At 37.8% G+C, this 22,807-nt stretch overlaps 1 protein-coding gene across 7 annotated transcripts in view; it reads left to right on the top strand.

Moving 5' to 3' along the window:
• Nucleotides 1-22,807, top strand: part of PTPRZ1 (protein tyrosine phosphatase receptor type Z1) — a 131,363-nt gene that overhangs the window by 79,416 nt on the left and 29,140 nt on the right. For 4 of the 7 annotated variants that reach the window (XM_014275906.3, XM_005481948.4, XM_014275907.3 and 1 more), the window contains exons 7-12: nucleotides 2,069-2,226; nucleotides 2,773-2,923; nucleotides 8,181-8,365; nucleotides 9,058-9,184; nucleotides 15,188-15,231; nucleotides 17,831-21,401. In XM_014275906.3, the coding sequence (XP_014131381.2) occupies nucleotides 2,069-2,226; nucleotides 2,773-2,923; nucleotides 8,181-8,365; nucleotides 9,058-9,184; nucleotides 15,188-15,231; nucleotides 17,831-21,401 (4,236 nt within the window). The remainder of the gene's footprint in view (nucleotides 1-2,068; nucleotides 2,227-2,772; nucleotides 2,924-8,180; nucleotides 8,366-9,057; nucleotides 9,185-15,187; nucleotides 15,232-17,830; nucleotides 21,402-22,807) is intronic. The other 3 variants (XM_014275909.3, XM_005481951.4, XM_014275908.3) reach the window with 2 other exon arrangements.

Consider the following 22,807-nt stretch of genomic DNA (forward strand, 5'->3'; position numbering starts at 1 on the left):
TGGACAGGGATATATTCTTACATCATGTCCATGACTTTAAGGAAACCTTGTCTCAGTTTTCCTTTATGCAGTGGTGCTTGAATATAAAAAGCTGTTTTAAAAGCCTTCAAAAGTGTGACATTGAAATCAAGATTTCTTTTGTCCCTCTGGAAAACAAACGCTATTCAACAAATTTAAAAGGGAACACCTTTCATAAGTTACAAAGACACAGGGGGTGGAAATATGAAGTAGTTAAGATTCATTACTTTTGTGTGTCATCTTCTGTGAAACAAAAAGGAGAACTAGTAATACATCAAGACAGATGCTGTCCTACAGCCTTGGAAGGAGCTGTAAAGCTATCAGAACAAGATTCAAGATACAGCCACTACATGGCACTTCAACAATGCTTAGAATACAATTTTCCTGAATAAAATGCAGATAAGCTCAGGAAATTCAGGTCATAACCAAATCAAGTTGTTTCTTCTGAAGAAAAGCACACAATCTCTCCTTGTCTGTGTCCTTGTCACTCATATCTCTCTTGTGCTTATTTGAATCACAGTTGCTGAGTTCTCCAGCTCTGCAGAGGAGCACTCCTTTTCTTTCTAGACAAACTTTCTGATTTTCATCATTCTTTGTAGGTGTTTGATTTTGAGAATCTAGGTTGTGAGTCTCATTAAAGGGTATTCTAAAATCCAGAGTTGCAAAATGTATGGCAGGATTCTTGTTACAAATGAGAAGTCCTCAGCCATCTACATAAAATGGACTTCATTTTTGCTGAGGGACAAATGTGTTAACTAGACACATACCAGATAGCAATGATAGCTTATGTCTGAGGGCTGATTAGCATTTTGACAGGAGAAATGGAAGGATGTGCTTCGCTCTACACTGCTAAATGTTCCCTCTTCATCATACATGAATGAGAGGGGGGGCGAGTCATCTCTTCAGCCGTAACTCAGTAGAGAAGTCACTGCAGAGAAGTAAAGCATCAATCCCTTGTAGTCAACTGTTAATGCAATTTGCTGCTCTCACCAAATTTGTAAGGAATTATGCAGACAAAGGTCAGAAGTCTGTACAGAGCTGAATAAGTAACATACCTGTAAAAGCAGAAGTTAATATACAGTATGAAAAGTCATTAGATATTCAGAAGCAAGTACTTACCAATTAGGGAGGAACTTGAAATGAGTAACTTTAGATTGAAGTAAGTTGTATAAGGATCTACACTATGACAAGGTGTGAAAAGCAGCATTATTTTGGATGCACCAGACAGTAAAGCAGATAATTGTCACAGACTGAAAAGTCTGCCTTGCTGAAGTTGTTATCATTTATGCCAATTGCTGTTGCTGGACCCTACTGCCATACCAGCAGGCACAGTTTTCTGTGGATGGACTTCCAGCAATCCCTCATGCTTACTCCCAGCTGAAAAGGTACCCAGTAAACTTCTGACCTGAAAGATGTGATATTATTTTCACAGAACTTGTTCTCTTGGAGGAGGTCTTTGCATTGTTTGCTGATTTGTGTAAAGCTGTTGCAGTTTTTCACTATATTTATCACCATTTTAAAAAGAATTCTGATCCACAGAAATTTCGCTTCTGCTAGCAAGAGTAATATTAACCTTTAGACCTAGCATGGCAACTGTTCCCCAGGCAATGATTTTCTGCAAAAAACTCAACAACTTGATTAAATTTGGGGGAGAGTATGAAGCCATATCATGAGACCTAGAACAAAGATTTAATAAACTTTTTTATTTGAAATTCAAGAGTGAGACAAAGGTTTGGCACCTTGCATGTAAGCTTACAGTGAGAAAATTCTTCTGAACTAATATACTAAAAATTAGTCCATTTGTTACTGGAATTACTTACTACACCTTCCCAAGTAAACAAAGTTGGGCTTGAGCTATACTTTTTCAAATGAAATAGAAGACTTCATGATTTATTTGTATTTTAGTCTGTCTGGAAATTAAATTTTGAAAAGCCTCTAAATTATCATGTTCCGATAATGGTAGTTCTTTTGGAGAGTGTGATTTGTATTTATTAATTGCTTTTGTAGTATTTTAACTATCTGACTTTTTTTTTCTTTTTTATTTTTTCAGGAAAACAGGCTGCCCTAGAACCATTCATTTTGCTGAATCTCTTACCAAATGCAACAGACAAATATTACACTTACAATGGATCTCTATCAGCTCCTCCATGCTCTGAAACAGTTGAATGGATTGTGTTTAAAGATACCATAAGCATTTCTGAAAACCAGGTAATTTCTTTAATGTAGTGAAACCAAACAATTATACATAATACCAAAGAGAAATTGCCATGTGTATGGTAGAAGCTCATGGCATTCGTTGCCAGCCCAACAACAAAGTTTTTCTTTTATCTAGTCAGAAGTTTTTCATCAGCTGTTAAATTAGAAAGCATCTCTATTAATTGTGTTATCTTTTACATTTTTCATAGTTTAGTACTATAATCTGAGCAATTTTGTGTCTTAAAATAGGATAAGAACATATCCCAGGCTGTCTGGACTTCGAGCTCAGATAAAAGGGAGTACAAAACATTTTTTGGATATTCCCCCAGACACATGGTGATGCTGAGCAGAGCGTAGCTCCAACAGCTGAGTGGTTTAAAAATACTTGTGAAGTAAAACATTAGATATACTAATAGAATAGAAGAAAAGTTCAATGTCATGCAGGATAATTCAAATGTGAGACTTTGTCCAGCATCTTCTCCCCAGAGTTTTTGCCTATTAGCAGAATCTAGTCAAGTTTTGTGGCTTCTAACTTATTTTTTTCCTCTTGTCTTCTAGTTAGCTGTATTCTGTGAAGTGCTTACAATGCAGCAGTCTGGCTATGTTATGCTGATGGACTACTTGCAAAACAACTTCAGAGAACAGCAATATAAGTTCTATGGGCAAGTGTTTTCCTCTTACACTGGACAAGAAGAAATTCATGAAGCAGGTACTTAACTGAATAGTCATTCCTCTCTTTGCAAGTTAAAAGACAATTTTCAGTGAAAGATTCATCCAAGTATGCAGTTACTCATTTTAAATTGTGTAGAAAGTAGCACACTGTGTTATTAGTCATAAATCTATCACTTTGGAGAAAAAAAACAGCAATCATAAAACATGTCAGATTAAATGGAGTGGAAAATTAAATGCTTGTCTTGACCAGGCATTCAGGGAAAATCACATCAGTTCAAGCTTCCTTACAGTGCCCTTTTAATGTGTTTCAGACTTCAACCAAGCTGCCTTTTCAGAGAGTGCAAGAATATTTTGTTTTACAAACCTATTTGGTTCTTTACCGTGTAGTGTGGATGCTTTTTCAATAGAGACTGAAGGGTTGTCACAAAATTAATATCAAGTAGTTTGCTTAGGAAGTGATAGATGGAGAGAATTCCAGAAGCCAGATTCTGTTCTCAGTCTTACCTTAAACTTCAGGGAGGTTTGAGAAGGTTCTTTGGCCAAAATAGTACATAAAGCAGTGGGAAACAGGATTTGGCACTAAATATAGGAGTCAATAATTCCTATACTAACAAGCACAAAAGAATATATAGGAAACTTCTAAACTGGAAGCACTGTGTTACTACTTGGATGAGAATACCTGTAGATTCTTTAACTCAGTTCCACTGAACTGTGTTTAATTAGACATGAACAGATGACTTAAGCACAGGCTATAGGTGTTCTGCAGATTAGAAATGTGGTTTCATACATGTAATTTTACATATTTATGTGGCCATGTATGTAGACGCACACAAATGCAACTATGGCATTTGTTTAATGTAGAACATTAGAGAAGCATTTATATTTCTGCCTCCATTTTAAGATAGAATTTAAAAACTCTAGGAATCATTAAAGTTAAATGTTCAGATGTAAGAGCTGTAACACAAATGCCAAAGTCTCTAAGAGTCAATAGGTTTATTTGTGTTTAATATTGCATAGTAGTCAACAGAAAAAAACTAATCTTTTTAATCTCTTTAGAGGATGTATGAGAAATGCCAAGACTGATTATTACTCAGGTAGATAACGGAAAAATTATTTTGTGTTTCGAAACCTAGAATCCCAATTTTCTCCTGTTGCGTTCAGTGTAGATTCTCATTAGGGAGTAGGATTAAATGGTTGATTTATTGCTGTAATTAATACATGACATTTCATAAATAGAACTAAGTTTTCTTAGGAAAGCTAGAAGTATCTTTCTATTCCATTATAAACTAATTTCAGGAATTTTCAAAATATTTTCCCGAATTTTCTCACAGTAACATCCCCAACATTTTTGGTGTACAAGCACAGTCTTACTAAGGGCATGGGAGATGCCTCATACCCCAGACCTGCCCAGTGATATACATAATTTCCCTATGCAATATGTATGTAGCAATTTAAGAAGATTAAAATAGCTAATCCTTTCAGCCATGCTTGAGGATTCACCTAAAAAAAAAGTGTTTTGAAATTGTAATGCTTAATCTCCACCAACCTCAGCTGGCATGCAAATCCATTTATAATAAAAATCATAGTTTATTCCTGTAAACCTGAAAACCATTGTGGTGGCTGCTGGGCACATTTGGGTGACTTTCCATCCTCTCCACCCTTCTGGTAAGGCCTTGGAAATAAGTACTGAAACTAAACTCTTATTTATCTTCCTGGATTTAGTACGGTATAAAAAACAATAGGTTCTTAAAATTCAAGACTGACAATACATATTGATAAAAAGTACTAGCCAGCCTGTTTTCCCATGAGGAACACAACCACGTAAAGTTCAGTGGCTGTCTCAGTTAAATTCTCTTGTGAGACATGGGGTCAGGACTCGTGCGTTTATCCTTCCACGTTCCTCAGTCCACGTCACTTCATTGTGAATGCTGAGATTCCCAGCTGTGTGTGGGACACCTGCACTGGCACAGAGTGTGGGGTGCAGGTGCCCAGGCATTGGCAGTGGTGGGTGCAGGGGGGTCTCTGTGGGGAGAGCCCGGGGCTGCCCCGAGTCAGAGCCAGGCAGTTCCAGCTGCCCCCAGCCCGCCCCTCTCAGGGAGCCATGGTGGTGGTACCTGCGGGAAAACAAAGATGAACAGCAGTGAGGGGTGGGGGAGACGTGAGAGACTGCTCTGTCACTCCAGGTGAGAGAAGGAAGAAGGGGAGGAGGTGTTCCAGTAGCAGAGCAGAGATTCCCCTGCAGCCCACAGTGAAGATTATGGTCAGGCAGCCTGTCCTGCGGCAGACTGTGGAGGCTCCATGCAGGAGCGGGCTGCTGGCTGTGGCTGTGGCTTGTGGAGGGAGCCCATGCAGGAGCAGATTATCTGTCAGGCCTCTGACCTTAGGGAGGACCCACAGTGTAGCAGTCTATTCCCAAAAGAGTGTCCAGAGGCTGGAAAAATTCATGAAAGACTGTATCCTGTGGATGAGACTCCACAGTGGAGCAGAAGAGCAGCACAAGGAAGGAGCAGCAGAGGCAAAGTGTTATAAACTGACCAAAATTCCCATTCCATATTCCCCTGTGCCACTGGGAGTGGGGAGGTGGAAGAATCAGTAGTGAAGTTGAGCCTGGGAAGAAGCAAAGGGTGGGGAGGTTTCATAGTTTTGTTTTTGTTTCTCGCTATCCTACTCCATTTTTATTGGTGATAAATTTCCCCAAGTCTAATCTGTTTTGCCCACGATGGTGGTTGGTGAGCAATTCTCTGTCTTTATCGTGACCCATCAGCTTTATCATCTTACTTTCTCTCCCTGCCTTGCTGAGGAGGGGGAGTGGGCAAGTGTCTGGGTGGGCACCTGGTGGCCAGCCAAGGTCAGCCCAGCAGACATCTGCTGTGCTGCTCCACCTCCATTACAGAGAGAGTGCAGATCTAGAATACCTTAAAAATTGCTTTTTGCCACACACTGTAGGGGCCCTGAATATCTGAATGTAAATGAAGTGATTTCATGGCTTCAACAATTGAAAAGTTGAATTGAAAAAATAATCTCAAACATAGATTTAGCTAAAGTAGAAGAACGCAACAAGGGTGAGGGGAAAAAAGCCAAATTTGGGCAAGTTATAAAGGTCTTCTGCTCAAAAACAGCCCAGGCAGCTTTTGGCAATGATTTGGCTGATGTACCCCAGTGATTCCCCATGATGCAATTAAGGTTACATGAAAATTTCCTAAGTTACGTGGCTAGCATTTTATTCCACAGGAGAATAAGCAAAGGTAGATGCATTGCTACAACATGATGTGATACACAAAACCAGAATCTAAGTATTCACCTGGAGAAAGCAGAGACTGGGCTTCAAGTTTAGCAGGAGTTTGAGTAGGCCTCTGACTTTCTGTGAAATTTTTGCAAGTTTTTCTGTGAATTTGTCCTTCAGACTAGTAACAGACTCAAGAACTCCCTTTCTTGCAGTCTCTTTGCTCAGATTTTTCTAGAAGTTGGTATCACAGCAGAGGTACTTAATTAGAGAAGCTGTTAGGTGGTCTCCTTTCTAGTCTCTGGAGAAGGAAAATGAGATAAGAGAGAGTAAAGTACTTCTGTGTTACTGACTGGTAGGAAAGAAAAGGGCTCAGCAGGATGATTTACAAAGAGGCATCAGAAGAAGGGCAGGAGAAAACATTTGGGGAAAAAATGGAGGTGAAATAATACGTAAATGATTGTCATGTAGTAATATTGTCAGTCATTGCTGGGATGAATACCAAAAGGAGGAGAACAAAAAGGAAGACTTTTTTCTTGGGAAAAAATAGAAGAACCATTTGGAAAGGGAAAAAAGAAAACAAAGAAATAACACTGGAAGCACCAACCTTGTACCTTTAAAAGTTTTATAGTACCGCTCTATGAATCTGAATATAGACAGATTTCAGAACCAAATTCACTCATAAGCAAAAAAGATCAAGGGAGGAAAAAGACTGTAGAGAAGAATTTGGAATACAGAGAAGCATTTTGACAAGAATTTTAAACACCTTTGAAAAGAAATAGCTGAGGAGTGTTTAGATTCATTGAAAAAGAAGGAAATCTGTTTAGATCACCTGTGTTCATACTCAGAATTGAGGACTAGTCTAATGATTTCTCCTTGCCATCTGGTGGAAATGGGAAGGAATGACAAATTTTAGGAATGCAATGAAATGGAATGGAATGTACACAACATAGATTTTTTAAAAACTTGCTCTTTTTTTGCATCAATTAAAATAATTAATCAATTAATAATAATTAATAAAATGATGTATCAATTATATAGCAGAGTAGATTCCAAACACAGAAAGGGAACGCACCTAAATTACAAAAACTAATGCTACCTCTGCTATTAGCTTACACACACAAACACAGAAATTAGGAAAGCCTTGCTGCTTCTTTTCCATTGACTCTCTCAGACAGAAGCTGCTCAGAACTTCCCACCTTCCTTGGAGAAATTCCTTTAACAAATATTTTGATGGAGTTTGAGTGTCCCCTTGTGTTCAAGTGGCAAAATGCAAAGCTGAAGGACTTTCAAAATTCAGCATTGTCCCCCAAAGCCTTGGGGCATCTTGGTGTTCGCTTCTTTTTAGAGAACTCCAAAGGATCTGCACCTGTTTTCTTAGTAAGCTAAATAGGTTTTTTTGCTTTCTTTTTCTAGATACTCATATATTGTTCTAAGCACATTATGAGATGTAAAAAATGTTTCCTCTTTTATTCCAGTTCAAGCTAAAAATATAATAACAAGCCTTAAAATACAATAACATTAAGTGACTGCTGCTAATGCAATACTTAGGTTCTTATTATTTACCTTTTCACTCTTCTTTAAGTACTATAAAAAGATTCAAACAGCCTTGAGGGGAAATTCAGGCGATAGGTTTACCTTCAACAATTAAACACAATCTACTGTAGATTAGTCTATTACAGCTAGTGTGAGAGTATGCAGATCTTCTAGTGCTATTTTCATAGAGCCATAAAAATTGAGATTTTTTGATTCCCAGGACAGATATAAGAATCTTTATGTTTTAATATTTATATTTTATTTCTTAGGAACCGGATACTGGTATTTCACAAAATATGTTATAGGAGGCAGAGAGAGGAAATTCAACTCAACTTTACTTGCTTTTAGAAATCTAGCATTTAAATACTGGTTCTGTTTACAATGGCATGGCATTTCAAATGTTTTAGTAGAAGGCTAAAATTGAGGCACACAAAAAGATTTTCATTCGTTTTCTCAGGAAGTATCTCAAGATTTTAGTAGAGTTACTTGTACCATTTGATAATTACCATATTCTTTCCTCTTTTCTTTCTTCCAGTTTGCAGCTCTGAACCTGAAAATGTTCAATCTGATCCAAAGAATTATACCAGTCTCCTTGTTACATGGGAAAGACCTCGTGTTGTATACGACACCACAATTGAGAGATTTGCTGTCTTTTATCAACAGCTGGATGGAGAAGATCAGACTAAGCACGAGTTTCTGACAGATGGGTATCAGGACTTGGTAACTGTAAACTCTTCAAGTTTCATAAAAAGGGATGATGGTGTAACAACCCACTGTTAATTATTGGGATGGATTAAAACGTAGCTGGGAGCTGATTGAAGAGAATTTTTTTGGCTGTAAAGCCACAAAGACAACTTAAAACAAAAGAAAAAACTTCTCTTGTCTAGAGCAGGAAAAGACTCTACAGATTGCTGCTTTGATTTGCCTATACTTGCTGTGAGCATGACAATCACAGAGCTCCCTAGCCATAAAACCCAACTGTCAGTTAATAATAACCTGTAAATCATTGGTCATGGATGTGAAAGAATGACCTACACAAGCAACTAATGAGATTCAATTCAATCATACTGCTATAAACCCTAAGTTACTGATTACAGCTTCATGACATTTTACCAATGAGATCTGTTCCTCTAACCTTCTTTAAAGACTCGTCTGATATAGCATTACCTAAACTTGTGTTCAGTGCTAAAGTTATTTGGTTTATTACCCTCCATGTAAAAAGTCACAAGTTTGGGGGTTTTTTTATTTGACTGAAAACCGTTTGCGACAATAAAATAAAAAGGCACACAATATAATACTAGAAGAAAGGAGCTTTGTGCTTCATAACAAAAATGTGTTATAAAAAATTAACATTTTCAAATTCTTGATACTTATTTGCAAGTAAATGATTAAATGTGTTTTTTTTCTTTTAGGGGGCTATTCTAAACAATCTGCTGCCCAATACAAGTTATGTTCTTCAGATAGTTGCTGTTTGTTCTAATGGTCTGTATGGAAAATACAGCGACCAAGTCATTGTTGATATGCCTTTAGAGGATGCAGGTAAGTGGTCTTTTGAGTTTAGTGATCCCTTTTAGCTGAAAAAACTGTATTTGAAGTAGTTTGTTTGCAAACCAGTTAAAATGCATGACTTCGGAATCATGCCAAAATGAAATTTCAAAATCACTGCAGTTAACCTTCAGCATGTCCCTTGCTAATGGTATTTTACATTACATAATTCCTTGTAAGCATTACCTATAAAAAACTGCATGTTAATTTTTTTAATTCTAAGACTATTGTGAAAAGCCCCTGCTTGATTTCAAATCTCACACAAATCTCACAAGTGTATCTTTTAGATGTGTAGGGAAATAAAACCATGTTTGGTATTATTTCTCTATGGTTCAACCATCCTCTCAAAATTAGTCCACACCACCAAAGTATTAAGGAATCAAGCAATACAACCCCACTAAATGATTTATAAGTCTATATTAATGATTTTGAAATTTGATTTCCTATGAATACTTGGAGTTTGATTTCAAAGACTTGTGATGATGGAATTCCCTTGCTTCTTAATGCTGCCTCGCAAAAGAATCAAAAGGCCTAACAAACAAATCTTAATGATTTCACAGCCAGATTTGCTTCTTCTGCCTGCTGGTAAATATGAAATAACTTGAAACTGTAGCATGAAGCTTGATCTTATCCTAATAATTCCTTAAATTTAGTGTAAATTTTAGCATCAGATTCAGTTCCTATGAAAGTGAGTGAGGGCTTTGTCTTTAATTAAGAACACTTTAATTAATCATAGAAAAAATCAAATGTTTTTTGATCATGTTAGGAGCTATTTTATTTTTAATCTAAGAGCCTGAATTTTGTTGTTTGTTTATGCATTCTGTAAATACAGTTTTATACTTATGTATGTCTGTTTAGCTGCAGCAAGGTCATTAGTGATGTTGTGGCGAACTTGGGAAAACAGGCCAGTTTTTCATTTCAAGGGAGCCACGTTCCTTTACAGTGAGAGAGAATGTGATTCTCACCAATCTCTACCACATGAATTCTGGACTAATAAGGGTAGTAGGCTTACAGTAAGGTGGGTTTCTCTGTAGGAAGAGGATACAGCATCAGGTATAGTACATACACATTTTTAATAAAGATTTAACTTGTCTTTCAAACACGGTGTATAATAATGTATTTTGGGGTCTTAAGTTAGTATCTACTGGAATTTTCATATTTCTCTTTAGTTTTCTAAAAAGTGCACAACAAAGTTCTGACATTCTGCCTGACATTTCACTCCTCTGCCTACCTTTTATTCATCTCTTAGTATATTTTTCCACTTACTTTCCAGAATTTGCTGGGTTTGTGTTTGAAGAGTTTTCTCAGATGAGAGTTCATCTACATACCCCACATCCATTTGTACTACATGGAATGACAAATAAGCAGCATAGTGTTATCATCATTTAACAAAACATCAAGTCAGTACTGTGCTGCCATTCACAGCTATAAAACCTCTGAAAACAAATATTGCAAAACAAAGTCCAGTGTAGTTGATATCCAGAGATAAACCATCCTCCTCTTGCTACTGCTGTGTCCCTGCTGTAAGGATGGGCTGCATCCGACCCTGCTGTGTTCCGTGAATCCCTTTGGAAGGAGACGTGGGTGCAGAGGCAGGGGGAGAGCCAGGGGTGCTGGGGCTGGGCAGGCACTGCCCAAGCACTGCCCAAGCACTGCCAGTGCTGCTGTTCAGGAGCAGGAGCTGCTGGGGAGCAGCCCCACAAGGGCAGGACGAGGCCCTGGGCAGGCTGTGGCTGGCCAGCAGTGCAGGTGCCCCCAGCCAGCACAGCACCCCTCTGAACTGCTGCTGAAATGAATATTTGCCTGTTTAAAAAAAAGTTTCACTGACACACTTCTTATCTGAAATGGACACAAAGTTATTTATTCTAATTTGGTCCTTTTCTTTTGGCACTTCCACAGTGATACCTCTGAAAGCATTGAATAAAGAATATTCAGGGAAAAATTCCTCTAATGTAATTAGTATGATTTCTAAGAGTGTACATTGCTCTGTAAGTAAGTTTCTTACATGCTGAGTCAACTCTGGATAAAATTTTAAAATAGGAAAAAGTCTTCCATTAATTTCTAACATTAATGTTTATTTGCATAATTAATTTTACTAATTATTTACACCTGTATTAACTTTTGCAAATATTTAAAATATTTTCATATTTAATTATAATATACCTAATATTAGAAAACAGATATATGGGAATGTAGATATCTAATAAGAAAGATTTCTTCAGAGCAGCTTGCTGATTACAACTATAACATCAAATTGATTTTGTGATCTGCTTTATAGATCTTGAGGCAAAAGGGGATTTCTTGGAGCTCCTGCTTGGGAATTTATGAAAGAAAAGTTATCTTCACCGTGAAGACATGAAATAAAGTTGACACACATAAAGCATAAATTAAATCTTTCATTTTCAAGAATTACTCTGAGTAATCCAGTTTAATTAAGATGAAATTCACTGCAGTCACCTCCAGATCAGTCTTCCTGTTAAGAGCTAGAGCAAGGCGTGAGTCATGTGGAGCCATTAGATGGGCCCTTTTCCAGGAAGAATTCTGTCCTTGGAGGGGCCACTTCTAATGAGCTGTGGTATTCAAAAAGCTCAAGACTGTTGGTTTAGACGTTCCTTTTGAGATACTTGCAAGAGGGTGTTTCTCATGCCTTCTCCTCACCCAGTCTGGTGCGTCCCATACGGTCAGGGAGGGCTCTGCAGGCTCTGCTGATCCACAGATCCAAGGCTCTTGTTGCCAGCGATGTTTTGTAAGATGAAGGACCTCTTTGGGGTCTCTGCTTCGGTTTGTGGAAGCCTCAGGAGCTGTAATGTAATGACACTGGGCAAGGCACCACAGTGGAGACCTCTGCTCTCTGGGCTTTTCCTGAACTCTTCAGAATTGCAACCTTTCTTCTTGTAATACACTGTGTGTGCAGGTTAAAATTTTTCCAGTTAGTTTCCACTTAGTAAAAGCCAACAAATGCACAAATGATGTAGCCACAAAATTTCCACTGAAAATTTAGGGAATTGTGTACAACACATTTTAATCAGCTTTGATAACAATCCAACCTTTATTTACAAATTTTTCATTTGTTATTAAAATTGGATTTTGAATAACTATGTAAATGTGTGCTTCAACTCTCTAGATAACATCTGTATAGAGCTGAGGGTTGCGCAGTAGTTTGTTGTGTAGCTAATACTGGTGGTACTTACATGCTTTTGCTGACACAGGAAAAGAAAAATATATAACTCCCCATTCCTATTCCTTTGTTGGTATTTATCAAAAAAAACCCCAGCATGCTGGGACATAGCTCTCAAATGCTGTCTCCTGCCTGGCAGCTCGTGCTGTCAGCAGTGCTTTGTGAGGGTATAACTATGCAACTTTCTTGTACCTCATCTTTGAGATTTTTGTCCTGAAAATAACTAAACATGTATTAAATGTCTGATTTAGGGGATGCTTTTTTCTAATTTTATACTGATAAAAGTAGAAATCTGGAAACTAATTTAATCAAAAGAAACAGGCTTTACTTTTGTTCTTGCCATGCCATTTATGTCATGTCAGTACAAAAATGAAAAGAGTTTATATTGTGCGCATTATTCTATGATTATAAATCACATTGTTTAAAGAGACTTTTTTAATATTTCCATTGAAAAAAATGTAGGGAAATAGTTACATCTCTGTATTTGTTTTACTGTTTCTTAAACTGTCATTAAAATGGACTAGGAAAAGACCTCTACGGAACTCTAACTAATTATTTAATTATTTTAAAATGTATGCTATGGAATAATCAATATGTAGTTTCAGAAAAATAAACAAGCTTGTTCATCAACCTTTTGGAGGGTGTGGCTGTTCACCTTGGCTGGGGGATGTTATTATATTTCTGTAATCTCCTGTCAAATCAAAAGCTCAGCAGCAGGATTAACAGAATTTCTGTAAGTGTGTGTCTCTAATACTTTTGACAAATAAATTTCATATTAAATCTAAATTTAAATATTCTTTATAAAGTTCCTGGAGATTTACTGGTTTTGTTAATAAAGAGGTTCTTTTATATATATATATATATATATATATATATATATACACACACACACACATATATATTATGTTTGTATAGTAAGGCCTCTCCCTTGAGAAAACAGCAAGAAACTGTAGTTTCCTGCTGGTGGAATTTGAGAGCATGCATCCTACTGTATACTCTAGCACAATCACTACAGTTTGTTTTTCTGACTGAGTCTGATAAAAGCTCAACTCAAGAATAGTAACCACAGAAAAGTATGGATAGAATTCCTCTGTACTAAAAACAAGTTTCAGACAAGTCTGTTAAATACCTCATACATGGTGTGGATTTATTGTGGGAAAGCATTCAGACTAAATTCAGTATTTGATTTGTGTCATTGAGAAGCCAGGGAATATCATTATCTCATCCACCCCTTTCTCCCCTGCACTCCCCTTCCCACCCTCCCAGAGCCTCCTAGGCCTCAGGAGCCAGAGGTAAGATAATTTTTTTACCTATCTAGCTAAAGAAAGGTCAGTTCTGTATTTGGTAATTTATAGATGTTTGTTACTAAAGCATAATTTGTGAAGATTTTGTGCAGCATTTCTTTGTGAAAATTTGTTTGCATGCTATAACCTACAGATAATACTGTTTGATCTTATTAGTTTGATAAACTTCATCTAGTGTACGTTGCATATAGCACATCTTAATTTGTTTTGAAATGTAGATATGGATAGACCAAAGAGAATACAAATTAAGCCATAGGTCTCCATCTGACTTTGCAAAAAAGAGAAATACAGAGATGGAATCTTCATCCTAGTGTATTGAACAAACTACATTTGGGCATTGTGGAGGAAATGCAGACATGGAGCTGTGTGTGATGGTATTGTAAGAATTGCTCTCCAGGCTAAGAGATTGGCATTTTCACCTAGTGCAAATCAGCCCTCAGAATATCCACTTGTGTGCAGAGTGTTAGAACATGGCTTAGGAGAAAGCCTTAGAAAGGAATGGATATGGGCCTTTTTGTGGACCAAAGGTGCAATAAGGTGCATTAGTGCTCTGGAAGGGGTGTTAGATTTCCTCACTGAAGAGGTGAGCCAGTTCCTAGCAGAGAGGTGGATGTTCCTTTCAACCTGCTTTGAAGCCTCTCTTGCTGACCACCATCAGAAGTATAACACTGGATTTGGCTGAGAGCAGAGAAAGAAGGCAAGAGACTACTTCTAAATTTGGAGAAATGGATTTTCAGCTGGGTTGTAGAAAATTAATTTCTTCAACCTGTTTCAACTGGTTTTTTATTTTTGAAAATTTGGAAGGCCTCAAAAGCCTCTAGAGTAGTTCTTCACAGAGCATGCAGTATCTGTTTATTAGGGACTATTTCTGGGATGTGATACAACTGGCTTTATGTCTGTACATTAAATCAAGTAGGGCGGGGGATTGAAAAAGGCTGTAAGCACTGGGAAGGGTGGGTCTCTTTGGTCTGCCTTGCTGGAAACATGCAGCCTGCTGAATACTGACTATGATGGCATTGCTGTTGCTCTAGCACCTAAGTCCAAGCCTGGGTGTGCAAATAGGGAATTTTCTATATGAAAATTATAGAACAGGTTATTTACAAGAATATCTTCAGAGCTTTCAGATTTAATGTAGAGAAATAGTTGATCCCCAGACTTACTGTTTTTCTCACTTTTGTATTTCTGCATTAAACTGTATTTTGCATGAAAATGTTTTTGTAAACTTGGCTTTCCCCAGCCAACATGTGGTTCCTCCAAAAGTGCAAATCCAGTGATATCAAAATAGAGCCAGACAGAACTGTTGTGGCTGAATGAATGTGTCCTGTGTAGATAAGTGTACATTGCTACCCTTAGTCCTTATTCCAGAGGGTTGGCCACTTCTCCAAACACAATCCTACAAAAAATCTTTGACATTGGCTCAATAACCATATTAATTAGGCAGTTGAGTCCTTGCAAAACTCCGAATTCTGTCTATTTAAAATTGTGGATGATACGGTGTGTATTTTTGTTTTGTAGAGGCTGATCTCATTCCTGAACTGAGTGAAGCTGAAGAATATGAGGTATAGCATTCATTTGTTTTTTGAGAGTGTATTTAAAATAAATACATTTCAACTAGATTGAAATTTTATTCTGTGAAAATTGACAAAACTATGTCACCAAATGAGTGTATTATCTGCATTTATGTATACATATATATGCATGTATGTGCATACATAGCCTTTGAGCTATATTTCTCCCTAGATAACTCTGGAGATACCTCAGTGTTTCTCTGGGGTTAGAGGTACATGGTGAAGTAAAGGATATCACAGAATATTCCTAAATATTTTTAATATGGGGCACCAGTTTACAATCACCCCTCTGTGATGTCTGACAGAATTGTTCATCAAAGAATCAAAACTGCCATCCAGTGTTAGGCTTTTTAGTTAAAGGGAAGTTTGATTTGTCCTTGCTTGTGATGGTCTTATCATGTAGTAAATTAAAGTAAGGGAGCACAATAGTTGTGCTGAAGAGTGAGATTCAAGTGTGCCATCAATGTGCTGTTGGTTTAACTGTTACTCAAAAATTCTTGGAGGTTCATTTGCTTCTTGAACTCAAGTGAGACTTTATAGCTCTGTTTTACAAAATTTTTTATGATCTTATGATAACCTTTGCAGACTTCATATTCAGTAACTAGGTCTCTGGAGTCTCAGGAAGGAGATATGTAAAAATGCCATGATTAAGTTCTTAACAGTCTCTAATACCAATTGTGTAACATAGACAGTTACTTCAGTAGGACAATTGTCAAGTAATATCAAGTAATCCCTCAGAATTTTTAATTTATAGTTTCAGTCTATGACGCCAATATTCTCACTGCATGACAAGTCCTTTTAGTTAAATAGCACAGCCTGTGCTCACCTATCTATTTACCCTCCCTTGCATTTGTGGACACTGAGTAACCAGTAGCACAGTCATTTCTCTGTTCTAATGTTCTCTGGATTATTATATTGAATCTGTTTCATGCTAGTGAACATCATCTGATTTTTACTTGAACTGAAAAAGTTTAAAAGCTCATACACTGCCTTGCAGAAATAGAAACATGGGCCTGTCCAGTCTAGCCCAGGTTTGAAGGCAATCAGTAGTGATGCTGCTGTCCCTACATTTTGGATATTTAGTCCTTCAAATGAAATCCAAACCTGAGGGTGACATCTGAGGCACCTTATGTTAAGTGCATGAGGGGTTCCTGGTTCAAAGAGGCACTGCAGTGTGAAGCCCAGCTCCAACCTAATGGGTAAAGCCCTTGCTCTGGTGAGACTGGGTGAAGGCTCACAACTCCTGTTTGCTGAGTGCCTCAGTCAAAAACATACTCAGCAGCTCTTTATCTTGAGTGTATTCCTTCAAAGGCTGTTGATTTTTTACATTACTCTCCCTGCTGTGCCCTGCTCACTGCAGGAATGGGAGATCTACTCAACCTAAACTATAGTGGAAACTGAGGAGTTGTTAGATTGATGACTGTGCCTATTCTCCTGTCTACTGGGTCTTTTCTCTCAGCATTATGCTTTTGAATAACAAACAGTGGCATTTCCACCACATTGCCAAGCCACATCTTAAAAAAAAAAAAAAACAAAAAAACAAAACTATTTTGCAGGAGGCCCTGTGCTGCTCTGTCTATTAGGGCTATGTGTGCCTGTCAAATCAGGTCCTTTCAGAAACTGAAAGTGTACCTCAATCTAGATGGCAGAGTTGGGCTGGGACAGGTTCGATTCTGGTGCAGCATTGGATGATGATGACACAGCACAGAACTGCAGGGACTGCTGTGTTTAAGTCAAAACAAAAATGCTTGCTGAGTGAGTTGGGTGCTTCAATGATAATTTTTTTTTTTTTTTTTTTTTTTTTTTTTGTGCAGGGAAAGCTGTAGAAGAGGTGAAAAGATTTGAACTTAGATCCTCCAGCACTGCCTAAATGCTGATTGCATTCAGGCACTTTTTTTTTTTCTTTTGGATATGTCCTTAAAAGGCAAAACTCTAACACAGGTTTTGTGCAAAGTATTGTTATTCATCGTCATTCATATTTAGAAAACAAAGGGTCATAACAGGACTAGGGCATATGGATCACAACACTTGTGAAACTCTGACAGTCTTGATGAGGATTGTGGACTCTTCCAGAATACTCTGATAATTCAGCAGAATTGAGGTCATAAATATATTTTACAAATTATCTTGTTGTTATTACCGTTTAATTACCTCAGGATATTAGTGCAAACCTCTAAGGCATTCTGATAGCAAAAACATTTTTTCATTGCAGTGTATACAATCTATGCTATATATATTGCATATACAATTGCATTTTATTAGGAAAGAGATTGAGCCTTCTTAATAAAGTAAATAGATACTGTGAGTGATTTTTGCCTCTCAAACACAATTTAAGTAACGCAATATTGAAGAAGTTATTGGGAAGTTATTGTTTTTATTTCAAATCAGTAATATTTTTCAAGATAAAAGAGGATATCTCTTCTTGCAGTTAATACTTTAATTTAAGACAAACAGTCTTCTCAAGTGTTGTTTTGCTTTACCCCTCTTGATTTAACTATCCAGGAAAATGTATTATTGCAGTTTCGTTTTCTTTCATGTTCAAAGTCTATAAACATTTTTAATTGTCTTCGGCTATGATATTTTTTCAAAGGATGAAGTTGATGAAAAGGAAACAGAGGTGGATGAAGAAACTGCAGTGGTTCCTAGCACTGACAGTACAATGAACCAACTGAGGAGAGATTTTCAGGTGATTACATCCAGCTACAGTCAAGAAAAAGTGCGAACAAAACCCAGTGAAGCCAAAACAAATAGATACCTAACAAGAGAAGAATTGCATGGTAAGGATAATGTTTTCAAAGCAGTTTATTATGCTACTTCTCCACCTATTGGTGAAAATTCTGAAGAGGAAGATCCTTTTTTGGAATCCCAAACAATTACTGGAATTCCTCCTCAACTCATTGACTCCACCAAAGGCAGAGAAGACGAGTTTATATATCTTTCTTCAGGCACCGAGCCAACAAGAATAACCACCTCTGGCCACAGTGACGAAGATTTCTTATTGCCTCCTTTTAAACCTCATCAGGAATCTGATGACTTTTGGAGTTCAGTTCCTACCACTTCTTCATTCCAGCTGGTTACAGAGGAGGCCTCCCAAGAAGATGCCCTTCCTTCAGGAAGCCCAGATATCAGTGTGCATGATGTCGTTTCCCAAGGCTCCATTAGATATGTTTCAGAAGTTGTAGCACCCTCAAGCTCCGATGAGCCTCCAAAGCATACTTCTTCCCCTGATGGAAATTTATGGTTTCGTAACGCTACAGATCCAACAACTGAGTCTGTTGATACATCACCTAGTGGGCAGCTGTCTCAGACCAGTTACACTGATGCTTATGTAGAGGGATTAAAGCCGACTACAGCACCCTATACCAGCAGCCCAGTGGTTTTACAAGGCACCTCAGATGCGGATTTAGAATTGCCACATTACTCTACCTTTGCTTTCTCCTCTGCTGAATTATCACCTCACTCTATCTCTTCAAGCTCTGGAGAATATGGTTCTGCTTCTGCTGCCAGTGAGGTACTCTCTCAGACAACTCAGCCAGTCTATAATGGTGAGATACCTCTTCAACCTTCCTACAGTAGTGAAGTGTTTCCTCTAGTCACCCCTTTATTGTTTGACTCTCAGATGCTCGACACTACCCCTGCTACATCAGATAGTGATGTGACCTTGCATGCTACACCTGTATTTCCCAGTGTTGATGTGTCATTTGAACCCACCCTGTCTTCCTATGATGATGTACCTTTGCTTACATTTTCCTCTGCTTCCTCCAGTAGTAAAATGTTTCACCGTTTGTATACAGTTTCTCAAATGTTTCCACAAAGTGCTACTCCAGCTGTTGCAAGCGATAAGGTGTCCCTGCATGCTTCTTTGACATTGGCAATGGGTGATCCATTAATACAGCCAAGCCTTGCTCAATTTGCTGATGTGGTGTCACATCAGACCACTCATGCTGCTTCGGAGACACTGATGTTTGGTCATAATAGAACTCACATATTTTCTCAAGTTGAACCATCCAGCAGTGATTTAAATATGCATGTACTATCTACAATGTCTGAACTTCCTTATGCTTTGTCTGGTAATGTGGGCTCCCTCCAAAGCTTTACTGTTTCCTATGACTCTGCAGAATTTGTGCATGATTCTGTTGGCGTATTTCATCAAGATCCTTTATTTAGCAGCTATAACAATGTACTGGTGCATAAGCCTTCCTCTGTAATATCACAAGCTGATACTTTGCTGCAGCCTACGCGCTCTCTATCTAGTGACACGGATTGGTCTGAAGCATACTCTGGTAGTGAGTCCCTTTTGCCTGATACAGATACTTTGACAGTACTTAACGTTTCTTCCTCTGATTTTGTTGATGAGATTCCATATGAGTCATCCGGGTTTAGTGATGTTAATAAGATGCTTCAAAAAGGTGATGTTATATATGGAGATGAGAGACAACTGAAAATTTCCTCTTCTTTAAGTGAAATGGCTTCCAGTGCTGAAAGTAAAGTGATACATGAACTTTCTACATCTGTTTCTAATAATATTGTAATTGAGCAGAATATGACTCTGCAAGAAAGCCCACTTCCTGTTTCTAGCACAAAGGGAATCCTTCCAGTCTCTCTTGCTTTTCCCACTACTAAGATATTTGATCATGATATTAGTAAACTTACAGAAAAGCACCTTTCTGTTCAGCCTTTGCATGTTACAACTCCAGCCTTTGATGACACTTTGCTTAAACCTATGATTAGTGCAAGCTCAGATCAAGCTCTCTCTGTCCCTGCTTATAGCAAAATGTTACCCTCGACTCAGCTGTACTTTTATGAGACCTCAGCTACATTAAATAACGAAGCATTACTGCAGTCCTCCTTCCAATCTTCTGGCGATGGCACTCTGCTTAGCACAGCTGCAGTTGTGCCTAGTGATCCCATATTGGCTGAAAGCTCAAGGGTTCAAAAAGATAGTTCTACATTTGACCAAATATTGCATCAAATGGCACCAGTTACTGCTACAACTGAAAGCAAGCTGCATTCTACATCTGCACCTTCTGTTGCTGATATGATGTCAAACACTTTTAGTAAGCCCACAGCGTCACTTCAAGGTTTATCTTTTTCTTATGAAAGTGAGAGATACGTTTCATCCAGTTTATTTAACAGTGAAGATGTTCAGAAGGTCATGCCTTCGTTGTACAGTAGCGATGCTTCATTCCAGCTGACCAGTTTAGAAAATACAAATGCCTTTCCGTCCCCGGCAGCGAATGCTGCAACAACTCCCTTCCTAACAGGTGACACATCATCACATGTAGCTACTCCTACAGACAGCCATATCTCTTCAAGTACTTTTGAAAGAATTGAGGCTGACAGTGTCTCTTCAAGTTCCACACTTGGTTTTGATCCTGTTCATATGCCTGCAGTTGTTTCTGGTTCTGATGTGTCCGTTCATCACACTCTTCCTTTACCAAATACACTTACTTCAGTTACGGCTGTTCCTTCCAAAAGTGAGATCCCTGTAACTTTGAATAGGTTGCTGGTTCCTTTTGGAGAATCCTCTGGGTTGTCTCCCAGTGTCATGTCCAGTACTGATCTGTGGTCTTCTGTAGTTGAGGATGACTACGATGAATATGATGATGCCTTCCCTGTAAGTAACTGCATCTCATGCACTTCCCATAGAGAAGATCAGGATATGATAGTAGAGGATGAAAATACAAAGGTAAATAATAACAAGGATCAGAGTAACCTAATTATAAGTTCACATTCTGAGAAACCTGAAGAAGAGAAGTTTTCTACTGCTGCACCTAACAGTCAGATAAACCGTGCCATGGACAGACGTAATTATACATCCATACCAACTTTGACAGCAAATGTGATACCTGAGAAGCACAACAACCTGAAAATTTTGGAGAACAACATTCAGACCTCTAGTGTCCAGTTGCAAAACACATCAGAATCTAAGTCTTGGGCTGTTTTGACAAGTGATGAAGAAAGTGGTTCTGGCCAAGGTACCTCAGATAGCCTTAATGATAACGAAACTTCAACAGATTTCAGTTTTCCTGACCATAATGAGAGAGACACTGAAGGGGCAGTTGAAGCAGGTAACTCAGAATTAACTCCTGGATCATCACAATCATCAGCCTCATCTGTTGCTAGTGATCACTCATCAGTGTTCAACATCTCTGAGGCAGGTTAGTTATGGATAAGTCTAATGAATACCATGGGAAGCTGTGAGGGGATACTTTTGTGCCATAGAGAATGAGAAGGTTTATCTACAGATAATAAAGGGAGAACATAACAGTGCCAATGGGTGTGATTAAGGAAGCATTGGGGAACAGGGCTTCATACTGAGCTGGCTATCTTGCGAATGCTACTTCTGGCTACTTAAAACTGCACCTGAAATATTCTTTTGTAAGATGATTGATGGTCTGCTTTTGGATAGATGCATACTGTCAGCAGAAGTTGAGTCATGCAAAATCTGAAACCAGAATTGTTTCAGTGCTAATTTTTGCTTTTAGTTTTAAAGGTTTGAGAGGGACTTAGGTTCTCTGTTGAGTTCTTTGTACAGACACTAGTGTTGCCTGTACGGAAATACCACCAGAGGAAACCATGCCTCTGGCACAGGAAACATGCCTCTGATATTCTCTTCTAAACTTACAGCAGCACATTTTTTTGTGTTTTCTAAGAGGATGAACAAGGAAGAAGATGCTGGTCTTATTCTGATCCATAAAAACATTCATTTTTACTCTGTGTATGCCACTTTCAGATTTCAGTGAGATGCAGAATTTTTGTGCCAGATTTGCATATTCCCAAAGTAGAGCCAGATTATCCTCTAGATGTTTATGTTTAATGCTATTTTCTTATTTATTCCTCTTAAATTCAGTGAGAGTATTTGCAACCCATGATTCCAAGGATAAAGTCAGAAGTCAAAATTCATAACACATTTCCTTTGGATTTAAAAATGCACTGTGGAAAATTTGAAGTATTCAGGCACATAATTTTCATTCCTTCTTGTGCTAGAGAATTGAAAATAAAAGAATCAAGCCAAAAATAATCTATGATCTTTGAAAAAAAAACCAAGCAAGGTTGAATCGGTATTTTAGAAAATAAAGTGGACTTCTGTTATGTACTTGCATCATCTATAGAGGGCAGTATCATTCAACTAAACCCATTAAGGAATGGCATTCACAAAGGCTGGGAAGGTTTCAGCCCAGTCCTACAAACAAATAAACAGTTGAATTACATAAGGTGGTATTTCTCATGAGCAACAGAATACTAATATGAAAGGTGGTAAATTAACACTCTATATAGTTGGGGCTAGAACAATATGAAAAATAAAAAATAAAATTAAAAGAGAATAAAGAACATTGAAATTACTAAGAGTCCTAACAAAGCAGGTGATACAAAACTGAATTAATAAGTGAATTAGTTCACTGGTAAGTAGTTACCACTTTGAGTAAAATGCATAACATTCCTTCAAAAATAAGAAAAATAGCATTAATATTTCAAAAACTATGTTATTAGTATGACTGAGTGTTGCTGTAAGATACTAGAGTTTACATCATGGGTGTCATTTGAATTTTTATCAGTAGTAACT

The sequence above is a fragment of the Zonotrichia albicollis genome, chromosome 4 (genome assembly GCF_047830755.1).
Source record: "Zonotrichia albicollis isolate bZonAlb1 chromosome 4, bZonAlb1.hap1, whole genome shotgun sequence".
NCBI classification, from domain to species: Eukaryota; Metazoa; Chordata; class Aves; order Passeriformes; family Passerellidae; genus Zonotrichia; species Zonotrichia albicollis.